The sequence below is a fragment of the Macrobrachium nipponense genome, chromosome 19 (genome assembly GCF_015104395.2).
Source record: "Macrobrachium nipponense isolate FS-2020 chromosome 19, ASM1510439v2, whole genome shotgun sequence".
Lineage (NCBI taxonomy): Eukaryota > Metazoa > Arthropoda > Malacostraca > Decapoda > Palaemonidae > Macrobrachium > Macrobrachium nipponense.
The window spans coordinates 37726972-37750457 of NC_061088.1; the positions used below are offsets into that span (position 1 = coordinate 37726972).

The 23486-nt window shown below is 36.0% G+C and overlaps 1 protein-coding gene and 1 long non-coding RNA gene across 4 annotated transcripts in view; one reads left to right on the top strand and one right to left on the bottom strand.

The window, feature by feature from the left end:
* LOC135216268 (serine/arginine repetitive matrix protein 2-like) overlaps positions 1-23486 on the top strand; it is a 350391-nt gene that overhangs the window by 267716 nt on the left and 59189 nt on the right. For all 3 annotated transcript variants that reach the window (XM_064251443.1, XM_064251436.1, XM_064251451.1), the window contains 2 exons: positions 2878-3000; positions 16282-16406. In XM_064251443.1, the coding sequence (XP_064107513.1) occupies positions 2878-3000; positions 16282-16406 (248 nt within the window). The remainder of the gene's footprint in view (positions 1-2877; positions 3001-16281; positions 16407-23486) is intronic.
* The window catches only part of LOC135216289 (uncharacterized), a 196890-nt gene that overhangs the window by 135817 nt on the left and 37587 nt on the right, over positions 1-23486 (bottom strand). The window lies entirely within an intron of this gene.

Sequence of the window (23486 nt, forward strand, 5' to 3'; positions counted from 1 at the left end):
CGGACGGACGGACAAATATCCATCTCAACAGTTTTCTTTTGCAGAAAACTAAAAACCGCTTCTCGTAATTGCAAAAAGGAGACAACAGATGAGACCAATTCCGCCAGAAATTCTCATAGGGATGTTTTCTAAGGGACACTCGGTCCACGAACCCTCTTCCTTGTTAACCCCCAAACTGCGCTTCCCTTATCAGTCCTCAGTCGCGATTCTTACTCTACCAACCAAGATTCTGCCGTAGACTCTCTTCAGTCTACTGAGGAAGTCTGGTCCCAATAATCCTCACTGTTAATTTCCTATGAGAAGGACTGGTGTACACATGATATTCAGATTTTCATCATTTCCATCTATCTATCTCTGTATCTGTTATATGTATATAATATATATATATATACTATATATATATATATATATATATATATATATATATATATATATATATATATATATATATATTATGTATATATATCATACATAGATTATATGTATATATATCTACACACACATATTATATATATATATATATATATATATAATATATATATATATATGTGTGTGTGTGTGTGTGTGTGTGTGTGTGTATGTATATACATATACGATGAACAACAGCTAAAGGCTACTTTAATACTGATCTCGTGGGAGCAGTTATTCAGAACTTAGGTACTACGTGTCTGCGTGAGTGTATGAGAGAGAGAGAGAGAGAGAGAGAGAGAGAGAGAGAGAGATTTGAGAGAGAGAGAGAGGAGAGGAGAGAGAAAAAGCAAGTTAAGAGGAGCGAATTTCATGGGAAAGAATGAAATAGCCTTCCTTAATGACATACCGAACGAGCGTGCCATTTATAGGTTTGTTATCAGTTCTTACTTTTAAAATTTCTAATTAATGTTCATTGGAGGTGAGCGGCATCGAATTACTTCTAACAGCTTTCCCAGAATTTCTCATTTGATGGTTCATAAATTCTAGTTGTTCATTATGTACAGGTGCATGTGCATGCACATGATGTATGTATGTATGTATGTATGTAGTATGTATGTATGTATGTATGTATGTATATGGGACACAGACTCTACATTCATGTGTCTATATTTATGTGTATATATATATATATATATTTTATAATATATATATATGTATATATAATTATAGTATATATATATATTATATAAAATATATATACACACATGCATATAAATATAAACATATAAATATATATTTATTCATTTTCTGTAATATACTACGTATATACATACATACATGAACGTTGTTCATACTTATCTATATATATATATATATATATATATATATATATATATATATATATATATGTGTGTGTGTGTGTGTGTGTGTGTGTGTGATGTGTGTGTGTGTGTGCGTGTGTGTGTGGTATATACAGAAAGAAGTAAACTTCCAGGAAGAATGAAATCAGCGTAAAACCCTCTGCCGCTTTCGCAACGCTGTTGAGACTAAAACGTGATCAGGGAAGAAAATTCTCCGCTAAGTGCTGCCACCTACCTGCTCAAACAGGAGCTAAGTGTGTCAACAGGAGAGAGAGCTGCATCCGACCAGAAAAGGTCCGGGTAAACTCCGATAGAAGAGGGTCTTTCAGGACCATGAGGTGACCGCGGGTGCCACTTATAAAGGATATAAAATTCCGGTACACACGGAAGGTTACAAAATACAGTATATTCCTCGACTCATATTGATCTGACACATAATATTAGGAATATTACATTAATATCGAGAAACATAAGAAACACAGACAGTGTACTTTGACAAAGAGAACATATTAGGAAATTTTACAAAACACGACGTAAGTAATACAATGATAAAACAATATTTATAATAGAAAATTCCAGTACAAGTGGAATAATTGGAAAATATGAAATATCTTCACGTATAAAATATAAGATATGAAACACATTATGAAAATATATAAAAACCATAAGATTTAAAAATACCCGGACGCAGACATCATAGAAGAAGATATATACCATGGTACATAAGTTGTAAAAGCTTAAAACCCATTGATTGTAATGGAAGTATTTCTCATAGAGAGAGAGAGAGAGAGAGAGAGAGAGAGAGAGAGAGAGAGAGAGAGAGAGAGATTGCTTAAATGCGAATGAACATTCATGTATCAATTATTGTTCTCATTTCCCAGCTCATGCAACTCCAAACTGTAATAAAGCTAAAGGTCTTACAGGCCTGAATACAGGGATCTATATAGTACGCTGTCACCACATACACAAACAAACATAGATAAATGAATAAATATATATAATTCAAACCTTTGCATGAAATCTTTTTTATCCATATCGGAGAGAATTCTACTCGAGTAATTTTATGCAAAGGTTTGAATTATGTTTTATCTTTCTCTAAACCTGATTTCATTGACCATTTTTCTGCATATAGTATATATATATATATATTATATATATATATATATATATATGTATATATATATATATGTGTGTGTGTGTGTGTGTGTATGTATGTATGTATGTATGTATGTAGGTATGTATGTATGTATGTATGTATGTATAGTGTGTGTGTGACAAAATCAAATCACAAAAATAAAGATCATCACCACAAAAGCAAATATATAAAATGAACATTTTCTTTTAAAAGACATGAAAGGAAAATCTAATCATTTACATTACTTACCAAATAAAAAAGACAAGAACTTAGCAAAGAATATTCGACAATATAGAAATGATTGTGATGTTGCTTTCATTAAGGATAAAGACTAACTATAATCCATATTTCTATTCTTCTTCTTGTGTTTAAAATAAATCTTTCAATCATTCCTGATTAATAGCTATCAAAATTTTTAAAAAATAATAAAAAAAGAGCAAATTAACCGATTATCATTTTCCCTCATTGCAGGTCTTGCCCGGTCTTTACGTCGGCAATTTCCGGGACAGTAAGGACCCAGAGCAACTGAAGACCCACAACATAACGCACATCCTCTCGATTCACGACAACGCCAGGAAACTCCCCTGCAACAGTGTGAGTACACTGACCCCCAGCATCAGTACTATTAATGCAGAACAAAAAAACAAAAAAACGATATATACACTACTACTACAACGTCTATTACTATTACTTCTACTGCTGCTTCTTCTTGCTTCACTCCTTAGGATGCTTTGTATGAGCGAGTTGCTGCTGCTTCTCACTCGGGTTACCAGACTGGACATTGTTCGTCTTACAATGATTTTTAAATTGTCCAGGTGGTTTTCTATGAACATCTGTGTGGCGGAGTGGTAGAGGGGAGTGTTTGTGAGGTGTCTCAAAATGTCATTGTGCACAATAGTGATACGTCTCATGGTCTCTCGGGTATAGTTCGTCTAGATACTGTAGCAGTACGAGCGGAAGAGCAGCAGTTTCACGTCTCGGTGACAGAAAGCAAACCTCCTTGCAATCATGTTGCCAGTTGCATCATAGCTTACAACGCCTCTGTTCAAATGTCTGCAGTATTTTCTTTTAGGTCTTCTTCTCCGGTGATAATGGTGACCCAAATACCGAAATTCGTGCACAAATTCCAGCCGATGGTTTTCCGAGAAAAATTTGTGGTTCTGCAATATGCTTAAGCGATCTCGGGACCAGCGACATGCACTGGGTCTTGGTTTCGTTGTAAATAATATCAAATTCTTCTGCATATTGGCGGCAAGTGTCGATGAGTCGTTGGAGACCTTGCATTGATGGGGAAATCAGAACCATATCATCGGCGTAACAGAGGTTGTTTATAGTTGTTTCATTGACAGTGCATCCGATTGGGAGTGAGTTCAATTTGATATTCAAGGCATCTGTGTACGTATTAAACAAGTATGGAGAGAGAATGCCCCCTTGCCGAAGCCCGTTTAAGGAGCGGAAGGTGTACGATAATACGTTACCCCATTTGACACAGAATTGCTGTGTGGAGAACCAGCAATGTAAAATGCCAATTAGATATAGGGGTGTGCCTCTTTCATGCAGCTTCAGGAAGAGCTTCAGGTAGTTTACTCTGTCAAATGCTTTTCTTACATCCACGAAACATAGGAAAACAGGAGAGGCTGATGATAGGTAGTAGTTCAGCAATTCTTTCAGAATGTAGAGGCAGCCGGCAGGTGTCGGTTGAGTGGTTTGCTTTAAACCTGAACTGGTTGTCAGTGGTGTGTAGAAAGGGGAGAAGTCTCACTAGAAGAACCGACTCAAGTATCTTCGATGCGATCGTCGTGATTGCAATCGGCCGGTAGTTAGTTGCCAGGGTCAGCTGCATCCTTTAGCTTGTTTTTGATGAATGGTATCAAGTGAACTAAGAGTAGGGCGTCTGGAAGAAACTGGTGAATTATGCACCCATTGAATAGGGCAGCTTGCAAAATGTAAATTATCGGATGGCAGAATTTGAAAGCCTCTGCGGGAAGACCATCACAGCCGGGCGATTTATTATTAGGTATGCTATTTATGGCATCGCTGATGTTACCTGGCGTAATACAGCTTGCAAAATGAAATTGAATGTTGTCAGTAAGGAGGTTATCTACATCCCTTCGGGAATCCTGATCATTTATGCAATTCAGGATATTGTTGAAGTAATCGCCCCAAATACTTGCGATAGCCTCGTCTCCGACTGCTTCCCCTACTCTCTGTGATAGCTTTTTAGTTTTGGGATTTAAGGACTGGATATCTTTCCAAAGACGAGGATAATCACCAGATTCTAAGTTTCTAGACATTCCATCGGTTCTTAGTGGTTTTTCATTTAATCTGCAGTGCTTAAGAGCAAGTTTGAACTGAGCTCTCGCCTGTCTCATTAATAATGCAGTGTGTCCTTCCCTCGGGCTACCATTTTGCTTCCACAATAAAAACATTTCTCGTAAGTATGTATACAGATCTTTAACCAAGTCATTCCATCCAGGTATATTACGAGAATTACCTTGACGAAATCTATAGGCAGCCCTGCCCGAAGCAAGCTAGCGGAAATTATGTTCGAATAGAATTCATTCAGATCCCTACTGAGACAAATTTTCTCAATGTTGAGACGAATATGATTGAAGGGCCACAATAATATTCAATACCTTTCGAACCCTGTGCTGGGTTCATCTTCAGTCCAATTAAAAACTACGGTATAAAGAGTGACTAATTGAACTCTTTGAGGGCTGGAGGCTGGAACAGTAGATGACCGCGACGTTTTATTTTTCCAACGGGCCAGACAGCAGGTAAAAATGTCCAACTAGGTGATTGTGTCTCTTCTGTTTATGCTTCTGCTGTTACTACTACCAATAATATAATAATAATAATAATAATAATAATAATAATAATAATAATAATAATAATAATAATATAATAATAATAATAATAATAATAATAATAATGATAATAATAATAATAATAATGATAATAATTTTCCGATTCAATTTTGTCTTTAGGTGAAATCTCAGAACCGGTCACCACTAATGCTGCCAATAACAATAGTAATACTGAAAAAAAAAAAATTCTGTTGTTCCTAAATAAATTGGTAGCTGCTGCTTCTACTGCTGAAATAAGGCTGCTTTACGGCTGCTTATCTTTGAAGAACGATTGAAGAACTCTTATTAATAATAATAATAATAATAATAATAATAATAATAATAATAATAATAATAATAATAATAATAATAATAATAATAATAATAAATGTATTCCTTAATCAAAGTCATAAAATGTGTAATTTATTTGTACCTTTCATGAAACCTTCTTAATTATTTTCGTGAAAAGCAGAAGCATGGGCAAGTCCAGATAACAATGTTATGAGGAATGGTAACGAATTGATAAAAAAAACAGCAACAGCAATGAAATCCCAGATCTACCAAAAAAATAAAAGTACAGGAGCTAAACTGGAGGAATACCCTAGAACTGCTCGTACACGAGTTAACTAACCCAACCTCTTTGCCGAATAAGCTCAACAGCTGCTGACTTCCAAGAGGGATGCTCTTAGCCCTCCGTTGCCTAGGGGCCAACGCGAGGCTCTGGAGAGCTCTCTGGCGACGAAGAACTCTTGGCCAGCGCCCGCGGACCTTTCATCCAATCAATAAGGATGCCAATGAAGGACACTAAGTCTCGAATAAGTAATCGGGTGGTGTATATAAACAATCCCGTTTATACATAAGTGTTTTACCAAGAATTCCCTCCGATGTTAGGAGATGCATTTTCAGCTTCCACGGTTGAGCGACTGTTTCTTCAAACACTTTCATTCAAATATAAGGATTTTTGAAAATGGAGACCTTGGGGCACAGGAAGTAGTGTGCTCAGCACTACGATGTATGGACTGTACCCAACCGACCAGTTGCCTGCCATTTGGGGTTAGTGTAAATTACCTGCTAATTCAGAAGCTTGCCTGGTGATTCATGATACGATATACATATATTTACCCTATATCATTAAATTCCATACACGTATGCCCACTTGTCACGCACACCAAGCTCTTACTTGTCAGGACTCCTCCGAGACCATTTTTGGAGGAAGTGCCCTTGAGACAGTTTGCCGGAGGGAAAGTTTTAGAAATTGTCCTTTTGTATTTGGTGCGATTTGTTGGAGGAATGTGTTCGAAACTGTTTATTGGAAGAGAAGTGTTAGAATCATTTGCTGAAAAGAGACACAAATCGTTTGTTAAATGTGTTGCTCATGTAGTATTAAAACAATGATTTCAAACGGATTTAGGTAGAAATGATTTGTTGAAGAAAGTGTTATAGAAATGCCTTGTTTAAAGAATTGATTCTTTGGGAGTTATTTACCGAGATAAGTGTTACTTTGCATCTGGTGGTGGAAGAGGTTTCTTTGCGAAAGACTGTAATTTGCCTCAGAAACAGTTAGAAATCGTCTGCTGGTAGAAGTCTACAATAAATCGTTTGTTAGAAAGAAGTATGACTGAAATGTATTGTAGACAACCTTTTTGAAATATTTTTTCCCATCGACATTGCCCTTAAATCATTTGTACAAGGACAATTGTTATCGTCTACTGGAGAAAATGTTGTCCGTGAGGGTGCACCCACAACACTGTAAGACATGTAGTAAATACGTCAATTCATCGCAGCCACATCACAAACAAGTCTGAAAAGAAGTCAACGCCGTAAGCGAAAGATAAATCTTCAGCCACACTAGATAACCGTATGAAGCACAGATTGCGCCCACCAACAAATCATTAACTTGTGTCCAACCTGTTCGTGATGTGTGGGCGATAAGTTACCGAGCGTGGTTATGGCACATTCTGCTGCGTTCTGAATATCCAGTGCGAAACTTGAAAAAAAACTGTCTTGCGAATCGTTCCGTTGCAGAATCATGTTCCATATCGCATGTCATCATTCAAATGAGTTATTAGAGGAAATGAGTCTGGATCATTTGGTAGGGTAAGTGTTGCAAAAATTGCATCTGGGAAAATTTAGTTTTAGAAATAGGTTTGAAGGGGAATCTGATGGAGACGTATTAGAACCCATTCATTGTGGAGGAAGTGGTGCAACTATCACTTTGTTTTCGGAACGACTGGAGCAAGAGCGTTAAAATTACGTTTTATTTTCTCTCTTCTTTTTTAAGGTGGAAGTCTTACAAACAAACAACTGCTTGAAGAAGTGTGTTAGGAACCAGTGGCGGATTTAAGGGGGTGGCACCTGGTCACGTGCCGCCCCTCCCCCTTACACAGATTAATGTGCAAATCCCAAAGCTGCAATTAAATTTTGATAATGTGTACCCACTGCACACAAGTAAAATATTGATAGAAACACGGAAAACATAATCACATAATTTGTTTTTTAATGCATGTATTTAATGCTTATATTTGCCAAAGAAAGCTTCACCTGCTACTTCTTTGTAAGCTACAGGTGTTGGAAACAATGTAACAACAATCTTCAGAATTATAATCTCTCTCTCTCTCTCTCTCTCTCTCTCTCTCTCTCTCTCTCTCTCTCTCTCTCTCTCTCACTTTGATAGAAACAACTTGTTATTAAACAGCCAACACGGTGTCAGACAAAACAGATCCTGCCCATCAAATCTCTTGGAGTTTTTCCATAACATGCTTGGTATTTACGACAGTAGTAGAGCAATAGATATACTCTACTTGGATTTCCAAAAGGCCTTTGACAAAGTTCTACATAAGAAACTAATGTCAAAAGTTAGAGCTTTAGGAATTGTAGGAGAATAGCAGACCGGATCCAAGACTGCCCAACTTATAGAAAACAGAGATTCGTAATAAATGGTGAAGAATCAGAATGGGCAGATTTGACAAGCGGAGTTCCACAGGGTTCTGTCCTTGGCCCTCTCTTGTTTTTTATTTACATTAACGACATTGATGTAGGCTTCACTAGCAGGATAGCCAAATTTGCAGATGACACCAAACTAGGTGTAAATGCAGCAGACCCAGGTACAGTGGAAAGTTCAAGAAATGATCTAAGGAAAATAGGGGAGTGGTAAAAATATGGCAAATGACTTTTAACCTGGATAAATGTAAAGTGTTACGAATGGGAAAAAACAACCCTCATGCCAACTACATGCTGCTTGGGAATGACATAAATAGTGTAAAAGAAGAGGACCTTGGAGTTGTTATTATCAAGGATTTAAAATCCACAAAACAGTGCATAAAAGCTGAAAAGAAACTAGTGAAATATATTAGGAGGCAGTTCAGATACAGAAATAAGGAAATGGTGCTGCAGCTCTACACATCAATCGTTAGACCTCAACTTGAATATGCAGTACAGTCTTGGTCACCAACACTAAGAAAGGACATAAATAGACTAGAAGGGGTACAAGGAAGAGCCACAAAGTTAATTCCATCCATCAGGCAAATACGTTACCAAAGATGACTAGAAAGCCTGAACATGTGTGACCAAGATACACGACGACTGCGAGGACAACTAATAGATATTCAAAATACTGAAAGGCATAGCAAGAGTAAACAGTAACCTCTTCACATTGAACGAAAACCCGGCAAGAAATAATGGATGGAAACTAGAACTGAAGAGATACAACACATCACAGCTGTGCAGAATAGTTCAAAAGAATGCCAGACAAAATCATTAGAACACTGTGAACGAATTCTAAAACCTGCTCCTAAAGATAAGTGACCACATGATGTCTCCTCGGATGGACTAATAAGTCTTTGAGACACCCTAATCCTTGTAACTCCTTGTAATTCAGTACATACATTATAATTATATATTCATATGATGTAAATTGTCTGAATATATGTGTGCATCTATATGAATATTGATATATATGTACCATATGTGTATACATTATATATATATATATATATAATATATATATATATATATATTCTATATATATATATTACATATTATGATAATCTGTTAGGACCCATTTTTTGTTTGGGAAGGGAAAGGGTTAATCTTTGTTTGAGGATAAGCCAGAAATCCCTGCTATACTCATTTTGTTAGACGGAGAACATTATAAAACCCCTGCGACACTGAAGTTTATTTGATTTTGAAGAATTATCGGAAAAAGCTTATTCTGTGAGGCGTTAGACTATTTTGTGGCAGGAAGGAATCCGAATCGTTTTATGGAGAAAATATTGGAGGTAGTATCAAGAACCTCTTCGCTGGAGAGTGTTAGAGAAATAATGCAGCTACGAATGTATTAAAATATTTATTGGTAGGAATGTGTTAAGACAATTTTGTTGTAGAAATAATTAGAGGAATTTTGTTAGAAATCCATTGCTGGAGAAAATGGTGAAGAGCAGGCGTCAGTGGCGAGGTGCTAATTGTTTATTGAATAAATACTAGAGCAAGTCCTATAGACGCATTTTGCTGGACAGAGTGTTAGAAATCATCTACACCACTATGTACGAAAAAAAAAACGCACGATATCTCTGTTGGTGAGAAAGCAATCATTTTACCGGAGGAGAAGGTGTGTGCACCCTTAAAAGGCAAGTGTAGTTAGCTATTCTAGAACTTCTATCACACCGCGAATTCGCCAGAAATGTCAGGGGTCGCTGTCGCATGAAGAAGTTATCACACGTCCGATGTTCACCTTTTGAAAAGCCACTTGAAAAGAATTCATTGGGTGCCAAGTGCTTCATGATTTGTGGATTCTCTCTCTATGCCTCGATACACACAGACATACACACAGACACACAAACACACACACACACACACATATATATATATATATATATATATATATATATCTATAATATATATATAATATAATTCTTCTGTTAAAACAGGATATGTCTTAAGTATAAAAGACCCATTAAAACACTCTGGTTTAAAGCTAAGGACTAAATTCCGGTGGCCTGACTTCCACTTTTATCAAGTAATGAATGACAGAAGAGGTTACATTTGCGAAATATATAGTGGGAGTTATGCCCTTAGGTGATGCCTGGGGTCACCCTAAGCCGACGTTGGTTCTGTTAATTGTCTTAATCCGCTTCATCATTGCATTAAAGAAGATATTGTCTATAAGGTCAGAGTCCTAGGATCTATTGGAAAGGTTGATCGTATTATCTTGTTGTTTTACCAGTGAAGATTCTACCATCTGACATCTGTAACGACAGCTGCTCTTGTATGAAATTTGGGATGAGTTCCAATCCATGGTATGGTTCGTGTTATTTATATGATGAAAAATTGCTAAAATATGTTGTCCATGTACATATCTAACTTTATCATGTCCTTCCGCCTGAAAAACCAGAAAGACTTCTTAGATAAATGTCTGAAGGAACAAGTGCTCCCGAAAATGTACGGTTTCCATAAATGGAAAACAACATCGGATCCCTTTCCACCATCTCACAGGAGGTTCCTCGAAGAAAGGATCAAGAATACCGATCCATCATTCAGACCGTTAAGCATAACCTCCGTCTCGTCACTTCCGAACCCACAAATAAGTACCTATCCTCCATTTGTATCGACACAGCAGCGCGCAAAAGTGTTATCCATTGCGATAGGCTTGTTCGTAAACTTAACTCATTAATTTAAAATAGTATTTGGCACCGTTTAGGTCAACAAAACAAAGTTATGAATCTATCCACGTGCCCTTTAACTAATAACCAATCCATTGAACAAAAAAAAAAAAGTTATGAATCTATCCACGTGCTCTTTAACTAATAACCAATCCATTGAACAAACAAAAAGTTATGAATCTATCCACGTGCCCTTTAACTAATAACCAATCCATTGAATAAACAAAAAAGTTATGAATCTATCCTCGTGCCCTTTAACTAATAACCAATCCATTGAACAAAAAAAAGTTATGAATCTATCCACGTGCCCTTTAACTAATAACCAATCCATTGAACAAAAAAAAAAGTTATGAATCTATCCACGTGCCCTTTAACTAATAACCAATCCATAGTCTTAAATTTAAGTTTGTCATTTGCCCTTAAACCTGATGAAAAATATAAACTCGACTTCCTAGTAACATTTGATAAATACATTGCAAACAACAATTACAAGAAAGACGAAATATGTCTTAAGGGAATTCTTCTAAACATCCTAACCAGACACAACAACGCGCATCCCCTGCCTAAAAGATTTATGATAGCTATAAACTCACTCAGCAAACTAGACGTTATAATCACTAGATCAGATAAAGACGGTAAAATTGTGTTAATGGACCAGAGTTTCTACCAAGAAAAGATCAGTGAACTTTTAAATGATACGAGAAATAAAATAAAAAAAAAAAAAAAAAAAAAAAAAAAAAAAAAATAAAAAAAAAAAAAAAAAAAAAAAAAAAAAAAACGAGCCATAGTGTCCCAATAGATTGCTTCGGAAAAATCAGAAACTTCGATTAAAGTAGGAAAAATATAGAAATTTTGGAAAAATTAAAATCAATCAATTCCAAATTACCTTATTTCTATGGCCTCCCCAAAACTCACAAAGATAACATCGACTTCATCCCATAATCTCGTGTGCTGGAGCTTTTAACTACAATATTTCAAAATGGCTACCTGAGTTACTATCCCCCTTTTTAGGAACTTTTTTCCCTAGTTATATAAAACATATAGAAGACTTCTGCAACTAATTTAGGTCGGCAAATATCCCTGTACATAACGTATAGCTTCTCAGCTTAGACATAGACTGCCTTTTCACGAAAGTATCCATAAAAGATGTGTTAACGTTCCTTACAAATAAAACTGAGCCATTGCTGACCACTTCCCCATAGAATTGAATAGAATAATGCAACTTGTAGAGCTCAGCGTCACTAATAACGTCTTTTCCTTTTGTGATAACTTTTATCGTCAAAAATTCAGTTGCAAACAAATATATGGAGTATTTTAAAACAATAATTATAAACCCTATCAAATTTGCAGATATGATTTGGCTTCGTTATGTAGACGGCATCTTACCATACTGGAAAAGCGAGTGGGGCGATTTTGATGTCTTTCTACAAAAATTAAGTTCCTTGGTCCCGAGCATAAAATTTAAAGTAAAATGGGAAAACAATAACCAAATCCCCTTTTTAGATGTCTTGAGCATTAGAAATAAGGACAACCACACATTCACTGTCTTCAGGAAAGCGACATTCTTACTTTCATACATATATTTCAGTTAAATTCGGCATAGCAAGTAACTTATTTCTTAGAGCCCTGCGGATTTGCTACCCAGATTTTCTTAACAAAAGAGCTTAAAACAATCAGAGATCAACTTATCTTGTTAAAATACCCCATGCACATGATAGAAAAAGCCATACATAAAGCAAAGAACATTTTTTACAAACCAACAGAAAACAAAGAAAAGGAAAAATAAAAGAAAAATCATAATCCCTCAATCGGGTAACTTACGAGAGATCACACAAATATTAGGCCAACCCAACCCTTTCATCTTCACTTATCCGAAAACATTAGGGAAATCATTAATTAACGTTCAGCAGAAACCAGTTTCTAAAGACATAGGTGTTTATGAAATCCCCTGTAGGGATTGTGATAAGTCATAATAGAGATTCATAGGAAAATCCCTCTTGGAAAGATTAACTCAACATAAGCGCTAGGTTAGATATGGACATGGAGAACATAGTTCAGCAATTTTTCATCATATAAATAACGCGAACCATACCATGGATTGGAACTCATCCCAAATTTCATACAAGAGCAGCTGTTGATATAAATGTCAGATGGTAGAACCTTCACAATATCTTCCTAAAGGCAACGATGAAGCGGATTAAGACAATTAACAGAACCAACGTTGGCTTAGTGGTGACCCCAGGCATCACCTAAGAGCATATCTTCCACTATATATTTCGCAAATGTAACTTCTTCTGCCATTCATTAATTGAAAAGGGTGGAAGTCAGTCCACCGAAATATAGTACTTAGCTTTAAACCGGAGTGTTTTAATAGTCCTTCTGTACTGATATAATATATATATATATATATATACTATATATATATATATATATATATATATATATATATACTATATATATATATATGTATGTGTGTGTGTGTGTGTGTGTGTGTGTAGTAGATAGAAAATTACCCAATGAACAATCCTTAGAGAGTTGGGAATTTCTACTGAGTAAATGTCGGAAGAAGGGGGTGGGGACCAACTGCCTGAGATAAAAATGGATGATCCCCTTGAACCCAGCAGTTGTGAGAGACTGGCTGATTGATTGATTCATGAACACTTAAAAACTGGCGTCACTACATTAAGGTTATTGACGCCGTCATAGAATAATATAGGAAACTAGGAAACATAAATACAAAAATAAATCAATTTAAAAGGACTTTCATGAAATAGCTATGTGAAAATATAAATATATTGGTAAGGAGAGAGAGAGAAGAGAGGGAGAGAGAGAGGCGAGAGAGAGAGAAGAGAGAGAGTTCGCAAAGTAAAGATCAATCAAGGAGCTTGAAGTATTGGAATCATTGGTCGAACGAAATACCTGCGATTTAATCCTATCGACGAGGAAAGCGAAGGATGAACTCCAAATATGACAGTAATATTCCAGAGCAAAGATTATATATATATAATATATATATATAGATATATATATTATACATATCCTATATTATATAATATTATATTATATTATATTATATATATATATATAATATATATATATATATATACATACATACATCTTATATATTATATATATATATATATATATATATATATATACATACCATACATAATATATTATATATAATAATATTAAATATATATATTATTATATATATATATATATACACGAATATATATTGTACAACTGGAACTAGCGAAGATATGAACGTGCTGAATATATAAAAAAAGGCAGATATTATGAATATGAAAAGGCTGTGATCCCAAAGGATGCTGCGTTCGGATCAGAAGGGCATAAGAAAAGGTCAGTGTGGGAGAGGAGAGAGAGAGAGAGAAGAGAGATCCTATTCTTCATGTGACCTTTCGGCTATTGTGTTAATAAGAGTGCAAGATTGTCTGTCCAGGATACACACACACAAACGCATATGCATTATATATATATATATATATATATATATATATATATATATATATATATATATGTATATATATATATATATATATATATATATATATACATATACTATATATATATATGTATATATATATATAACATATAAATATATATGTGTGTGTGTGTGTATGACGTGTGTATATATATATATATATTATATATATATATATATATATATATATATATATACTGTATATATATAAAGGCATATGCCACGGAGGAAAAGTGAAACGACGGAATGGTTGCTAGGCCTTTCGACACACGGTCCTTCACTAGAAGACTTATTATCAGTCTACTAGTAAAGGACCGTGTGTCGAAAGGCCTATTAATCACTCCGTTGTTTAAGTTTTCCCTTGTGGCACTCGCCTTTATACATATATAGTATATATAATATATATATATATATATATATATATATATATATATAATATGTAGTATTGTATTAAATGCATATGCGCGTGTTGTGTGTATCCTGACAGACAACCATGCACTATTAACACAATAGCCGAAAGGACACTTGAAGAATAGGGTCTCTCTCTCTCTCTCTCTCTCTCTCACACGCTCACACACATTTGCTGCTTAGTATTGATACTATCTCTCTCTCTCTCTCTCTTTCTCTCCACACTGACCTTCTCTTACGCCCCTTCTGACCCAAACGCAGCATCCTTTGGGATCGCATCCTTTTCATGTTCATAATCTTTGCAAGAGAATACCTACCGATTGTTTCCGTAACGAAAATCATAGCGGTGACCAAGGTGGCAGTTTTAGTAGTACTGTCCATAGTAGCAGCAATTGTGGTGGTAGTAATGGCGCCGGAAATAGCAATAAACTTATGACTTAACTGCTGTGATATATATATATATATATATATATATATATATATATATATATATATATATATATATGTATATATGTATGTATATGCCTGTAATTATCCGAACTTAACGGCACATTATTAGTAAAAGCAGTATTACTCTTATTATCATTATTTTTATGATATTGTTGCTGTCGACTAGTTGTCCTTCATTTTCACGTTCAGTTTTACTTCTTATTACTTCTAGCATTACCATCATTATCGTCATGTCTGCCATAACCATTATCAAAACCCCCATCAATATCATCCGTACAACGAAGCAAGAGAACCTCCCTCCAAAAGCCCTCATTCAAATGAGTCACATTCAGTTCAGTTCACAAAATTCCTTGACATTTTCCTGCTCATTCCAGAACACAGAACACATACTATGTTTCGTGGCCTCACAGCATCAGCATCATCGTCATTATAACCAGACAGGAATAAAAAAAAAATCTTTCAATGAAACTCTCCATTCAAATTGAGATTTCCATTTCTGTCCACAGACACAGTTCCACGGAACGTGTCCTGCTCATTCAGAGTCAAAGAACGCTCTCGTGTATCGTGGTCAATAATTGAACTGAACTCCTGAATATAGGTCATTCAACGCTGACACGAAAATTGACAGTAAAAGGTTTGAAAGGGGTAACAGGAGGAAAATCTCGTAGTTGCACTATGAATTTAGGAGAGGTGGAAAGTAAGATCGAAGAAGGAGAATATGAAAGGAGGAACAGTAAAAGGAACGAAGAGGTTGCAGCTAAGGGACGAAGAGACGCTGCAAAAAACCTCAAGTGTTGCGTACAGTGCACCGCATGGTGTGCACTGCCGGCACTAGCCCCCTACGGGGATCGTGGTCTATACCTATTCATTATTATGCTATTAAAACAGCAGCAAAAAAAAAAAAAAAAAAAAAAACTTCCCATTAGACCCCTTTATCAATTGATCATCTCTATTTCCATTCACAAAAATGTTCATTAGAAAGTCTCATTACTCTTCTTTTTCATTTCAGGACAAAGAATACATGTGCGTCGTGGCCTCTGATTCGCCGGGACAGAACCTGACTCAGTATTTTCCTGCCTGTAATGATTTCATCCACACGGCTCGACTGAAAGGCGGAGGGGTCCTTATCCACTGGTCAGTACATTTTGGAAGGAGAGAGAGAGAGAGAGAGAGAGAGAGAGAGAGAGAGAGAGAGAGAGAGAGGTGGTTTGTTTTTCATGCACGTACTTTTTTTCAGTAGGAATGATCCTTCATTTATTTTAATCACATAAACATACTGTGGTGTAAAACAGAAAATCTAAAATTAATAAAAAGTTTTCAAAGAAACTTGTACATGCATATATATATATGTATATATATATACATATATGAGAGAGAGAGAGAGAGAGAGAGAGAGAGAGAGAGAGAGAGAGAGAGAGAGAGAGAGAGAAAGAGGAGAGGTGGTCTATTTTTCATGGACGTACTTTTTTTTCAGGAGGAATGATCCTTTGTTTATTTTAATGATATAAACATACGGTGGTGTAAAACAGAATATCTAAAATTAATAACAAGTTTTCAAAGAAACTATGTACATGATATACATATATATATATATATATATATATATATATATATATATATATATATATATATACAGACTCCTCATACTTGAAAGTTTACACTATAATTTTAGATTATTATTCTTGAGATGATGGTGGACATGGCTGTATAATGGGAAAGTATAAATCATAGACATAGAGAGAATGGAGGACGATAGGACGGTTGAATGGGCGTACGACTCCAAAGTTTTAGGGAGGAAGTCGAAGATGTTGAAATGTCAACGCAACGGTTGGAATAAAAGGATCTGCATATCCCAAAATAGAAGTGAAGAACTTTCTCTGACGTCATCTGAAGAAGCTGATAGATACTATGACGATTCAAGACAGAAGGTTCATTTTGGATTCAGTAGTGAAATGATGAATGCTATAGTGATTGTTGTCCTCTTTTTCTTCAGGGCCATCCCGTTTTTGGGATAAGGCTGTGCTACACTGCGGCAAAAACACAACCCTTTGATAATCCCAGCCTTGTCATATAGACAATTAAGAGGATACATACTCGTGAGTTCTATTTCAGGAGAGTGAAGTTCCTGTGTGGTATACACATTGAAGTAGTCTCTTGTACGCTGGAGTAGACTGCGAAGACTTATGGCAGATATTAGATACTCAAGCATAGGCAATAATTAGAATATTGCAAACAAAAGTATCACTAAACACAATCATATTTCAAGGTATATGCCATGAAAATTTGGAACGTCAAGGCCACTGTGTCCAGTATCTATGAAAGGTATTGGAAATTACTTATTCAAAGAGGTATTTAATGGGGCTGAAGTCAAGAGAAGCTGTAAGAGTCCGGATACAATAATGCATTTCCAGAAAATTTGGAAATTTATGACATTGATTCGTAACTGAAGAATTAGAATACCTGGTACGGTCAGGGTAAATGCGGAAATAGAAGAATGACGAAAAAAATGGGTAGCACAGTACAAGCCAGTTTGTGACGAAAATTGTGCACAGAACACACTACAAATTATGCAAATAAATGCGAGCATAGACGCTCTTTTACATATACATAGTGCGTGGGCGTAAGGCTAGTGCCAAAGTGAGGAGAAATTCCACTCCCAAAGGTCTGAGGGAAAACAAAGAGGAAAGGGAAAATGTTCAGGCCTAATTTCGAAGGCAGCGTTAGTTGCATCGCACATTAAAGAGAAAAAGTCCCGGTGATGACAAAAGGATAGCACTGAATATTGAACATATGATACATACATAAACAATATATAATTATATATATATATTATATATATATATATATATATATATATATTATATATATACTTATAACCTAATCAAGCTGGTCCGCTGCATAGTGGTTTGTGTCGTGGCATGCCACTCAGACATCCCGGGTTCCCGTCTCCCCCAGGCCGATGAAAAATCACTTGCTCTGTATCATAATCAGTTACTGCTGCAGTGCGGCGTCTGCGGTGGGAGGATGAAACCAACATTCTTTGGAAGTTTGAATTCCAAGTCAATGGCCCTGTGTTTGTTCCATGTGGATAGATTTCATCTACTGAAATAATGATAATAATAATAATGATAATGATATACATAACAGACAAAGGAACTCGAGACAGCCAAAGGCTTCTTTAGAAAACTTCCTCTAGACAGAGGAGCACAATGGTGAAGTCCCACGCTAATGTACCTTTTGTTCTTTAATTCAAGTGTGGAATAAAGGCGTCCCAATTATCTCAACAATGAAACCGAGACTCTGAAAACAGCTACAAAAAATTAAGCAGCAAAATATAATGATTACGAGAACCTAAGCTTTAGGGGGACCAGCATTTATTCTTCTGTATTGCAGTACGATAAAACGGCATTAAATGCACTTACATACCTGTGTCTTACAATAGTCTCATTTAAAAGGTTCGTACCATCGTTATCTCCTCCCCAGTCTTGTAACTGATCCACTGATAAGTTTCTCATTTTCTCTGTCGGCTTTTCAGTTATCCAATGTTTTTATATCTTTATGCGTTCGTCTGCTGATAATTTGTCTTGTTTCTGTTCTTTGGTTAAATTGTCCAATCCGTCTGTACTTCTGGTAGTGAATCGGTTTCGTCTTTGTCTGTCAATTTTGCTGTAAAGTCTGTCTCGTCTTCATAAGCTATACATACTGTCCGCCTGTTGCTTGCATATGTTATTTCTAAATCAGCAGGTTTGTCTTGGTATTGTCTGTCTTTCTGTTAATATATCTAAGCTAATTGCACAGACACGACTGTCTGTACCTCTGTTAATGAATTTGTCTCGCCTCTTCCTGTTCCTCCGTCAATCATGTTGTTCATGAGCTTGCTTTGTCTGTCTATCTCCTCACTTAACTAATCAATATAATCTCAACTTCTCTCTCGCTAAGCGTGTCTTCTCCGTCTACTACTCAGTTAACTAGTCTCTTGCTGACAGTCTCTCAAGCAACGTGTCGTTTTACGTCTGACTGAGCGTCGCAAAGTCCATCGCTTTAATTAGCAACAACCATTCTCGCCTTAATTAGAAATTCAGATATTTCCTACCTGCAATACTTTGTTTTAAATACATTTACATATCATGTTCGTGACAATGTATACATATGTGTATGCAAATATAAAAATATTTGCATATAGATTCTAGTAAGTGGAAGCTTTTTGCATCTGGGTTTCTTAATTAATACTACATTTGGAGAACAATAAAGCGATATCCTTTGCCTTTATCATCAACTTAACTAGCAATTAGTGGAAGCAGTAACTTGCACATATACACACGTGCATGTATATATTAGCTGACCAAACCGGCACTGCCTGGGATAACTCCGACTGACAACTGATAAACTTTCTCTCTCTCTCTTCAACTCTCACTCAATTTTTCCCTCTTTCTCCTCCCTAACACCCCCTCTACTCTCTCTCTCTCTCTCTCTCTCTCTCTCTCTCTGACTTTTTACTCTTTCTCCTCCCTAACACCCCCTCTTCTCTCTCTCTCTCTCTCTCTCTCTCTCTCTCTCTCTCTCTATCTCACTCTCTCTGTCTCTCTCTCTCACTTCCTCTTCCCTCTCACTCTTTCTTTCACTCTCTTTCTCTCTCCCTGACTCTTTCCCTCCTTCTCCTCCCTAACACCCCCTCTACTCTCTCCAACCCTCCTTGACTCTTTCTACCTTTCTTCCCCCTAACAGCCCCTCGATTCACTCTCTCTCTCTCTCACTTCCTCTCCCTCTCTCTCCCTCTGTCACCCCCTTCCATAACCCCAACCCTTTAGTGCCATTGATGTCTTACCAGCACAGTATTCTTTTCCAGACATTAATTCATATGTATATACCGAAATTAGGGATGATAAATTCGTATTTGATTTAGTAAGTCTACAGGCAGAACCAGCCCCATTTCAGGGTAGCCCTTCCTACCGCCACCCTCTTTGGTGGAAGTGATGTCTTACCCCCACATTGTTGATTTCTAGATAGTAAGTCATAGGTATACCAAGTTTGGTTAAAATTGCTCAATGCGGTTTAGAGCTGTCACATACACATACACACATGTACATGTATACATCCATGTTTATATACATAATTGCAACATGACAAGGTTTGGCAATGGGGAGGACAAAGACTGACTGTGTCTGGGGAAGCTGAGAGGCAGAAGATAAAGCGCAGTTATTTTAGGAATGTAGGGATTGATGGAAAAATGTACAGAGTTTCTATAGCCCTCCAATATCTTTATGGATGGAGTGATGCAGGAAGTTAATGAAAAGACATCAGATGCAGGTACACACACACACACACACACACACACACACACACACACCCACACACACACACACACACATATATATATATATATATATATATATATATATATATATATATATGTGTGTGTGTGTGTGTGTTGTGTGTGTGTGTGTGTATATACACTTACATATATGTATATATACAAATTATATTTCATTTACACTCTGATATACGCGTATATATATATATATATATATATATATATATATATCCTATATATATATATATATATATATATATCCATTTACCCAGACAAACTTATAAATAGGTAAGTTCATGTATCTATCATACATATACGGACTGACTCACAGACGAGATAAACTTGAAACGCAATAGCATTCCCTTAAGTAAACACTTAAATACGGACCTAGGAGATGAGGAAACGTGCAACGAAGGGTTTCTAGGACTGTAAAGGGTCCCGGCTTCTATTATGATCTTGGCTGCGCACGAAAAAATTATAACCCTTTGATGCTGATAAAAAGTTCCTTTCACTTTCTCTCTCCTACCTTTTCAGACTTGGTCTCCTGTCCCTTCTCTCTCTTTCTCTCTCTCTCTCTCTCTCTCTCTCTCTCTCTCTCTCTCTCTCTCTCTCTCTCTCTCTCTCTCTCTTTGTCAGTGACTGTCATTTCCACAGCAAGAAAAAGGTTTTAAATAGTAAATCCATACATACACATATACTTACTTATATAAATCAGTGTTCTGAAATAACAGAATCATAAATAAGAATCAACTTTGATAACAAAGCAAAAAGAGACAATGCAAATAAAAATAAACGTAGAAACAAATGAAAAATTCTCGTAGCATTAAGATATAGTCGTAATCTTCACGAATGAACATCGTGTACTTACAAGTTTAATTACTAAATATGCGATAAACTGATAAATTTCGTTTAATGAGACCGAACCGAAGTTTGCCGTAGAAATTATATATACCGTTGAGTGCCTACACAAATATCAAAGAAATGTGAAAAATGATTAAAGCATGAACGTGAAGGATATTCAGTCTGAATTGGAAGACTGACGTATTAAAGGAAGATGTTTATGAATTCGTCAAATAAATACTCACGAATAATAATGATTAAAAAATAAATGTAGACACTAAGTTGTAATAGACATTAAATAACAGTAGCCATCTATGGGTAACAAAAGTGAAAAAGGAGTGTATTCGACTGTCTCTCCTTTTACTTCAGAGAATAATCAAGGCCTCTCTCTCTCTCTCTCTCTCTCTCTCTCTCTCTCTCTCTCTCTCTCTCTCTCTCTCTCTGAACAGCGTGAACGAGGTGAGCCTCTTTCGTCGGTCGTTGTTAAAACTAGAATCAAGACAACAGGACGTTTCCCAATTTCATCTCATGGAAAAAAAAATATAGACAAAAGAAGATCTCCATGTTTCTTGGCAGTCAACGGACACAAAGACTCTTTCTCTCTTTCTAATTTGCAGTGAATTACTAAACAAATACAGAAAGGTAACTTTTCCTTTCAGTCAAACACCTATTACCCAAAAGTTATATTTACAATCCATTTAGAGCTTCTGAGAATCTTCTCTCATTAGCGACTTGTGGCTCATCAAGTGGTTCTCCAGAGAGAGAGAGAGAGAGAGAGAGAGAGAGAGAGAGAGAGAGAGAGAGAGAGAGAGAGAGAATTTGTTATTCACTGAACCTGTGCAGTGTATGACAGATAGGCATTCATTAGCATATCTGATGATATATATATATATATATATATATATATATATATATATATATATATATATATATATATATATAGTCACGTATATGAAGATATTTCCGTAAATGAATGAAATATGTTGTTTGGCCACACCCAACACTCCCTTCCCTAATCCACCCCACCTCCCCACATATTCCTGTCTCGGTATCGACGACCATTGTGTTGGTATGATCTCTCTCTCTCTCTCTCTCTCTCTCTCTCTCTCTCTCTCTCTCTTTCCACAGACCTACAATATATATATATATATAATATAATATATATATATATATATATATATATATATATATGCTTAAAAAATCACAGTAGATGCACGTGACTTCATGATATAAGCGAATACCACAGGAAAAATAATTTGCAGAAATTCCTAGCTGAGTGCTTTTGTCTTTTAATAAGATATCGTCAAGGCACAAACATGTGTGTGCCTTGACGATTTCTTATTAAAGAACGAAAGCGCTCGGCTTTGAATTTCTGCCTATTATTTTTCTTGCGGTATTCGCTTACATCATGATGCCACGTGCATCTACTGTGATTTTTAAGCATTTATATGATTGTATATATATAAATTATATATATATATATATATATATATATATATATATAATAATAAATAATATTGTAGTGCGTGGAGAGAGAAAGAAGAGAGAGAGAGAGAAAGAAGAGAGAGAGAGAAGAGGAGAGATCGTACCACCACAATGGTCGTCGATACCGAGACAGAGAAATATGGGGGAGGTGAGGTGGATGTGGGAGGGATGAGTTGGGTGTGGCCAAACAACATATTTCATTCATTTAAGGAAATATCTTCATATACATGAAGCTCTCTCTCTCTCTCTCTCTCTCTATCTCTCTCTCTCTCTATCTCTCTCTCTCTCTCGCCATCACAACTCAACCGCCATCTTATAATCATACGTGACAAATTCGCTTAAAATCCAAGCGAGACAAAGAATGGAATTCAGCTTCAAAAGATTTCTCCTTTCTTCGTTTTTTTTTGTGAGGGGGTGGGGGAGGGGGAACTGGGTGGGTTGAGGAGGGATGAGTTAGATCTATCGTAGATAATGAGCGAAATCAAAGGACTTGAGATGATACTGTCGGAAACCCATTGTATTTTAATCATACTCGACAAAATCGTTAAAAACCTCGATGTTATGCGGACTGGGATGCA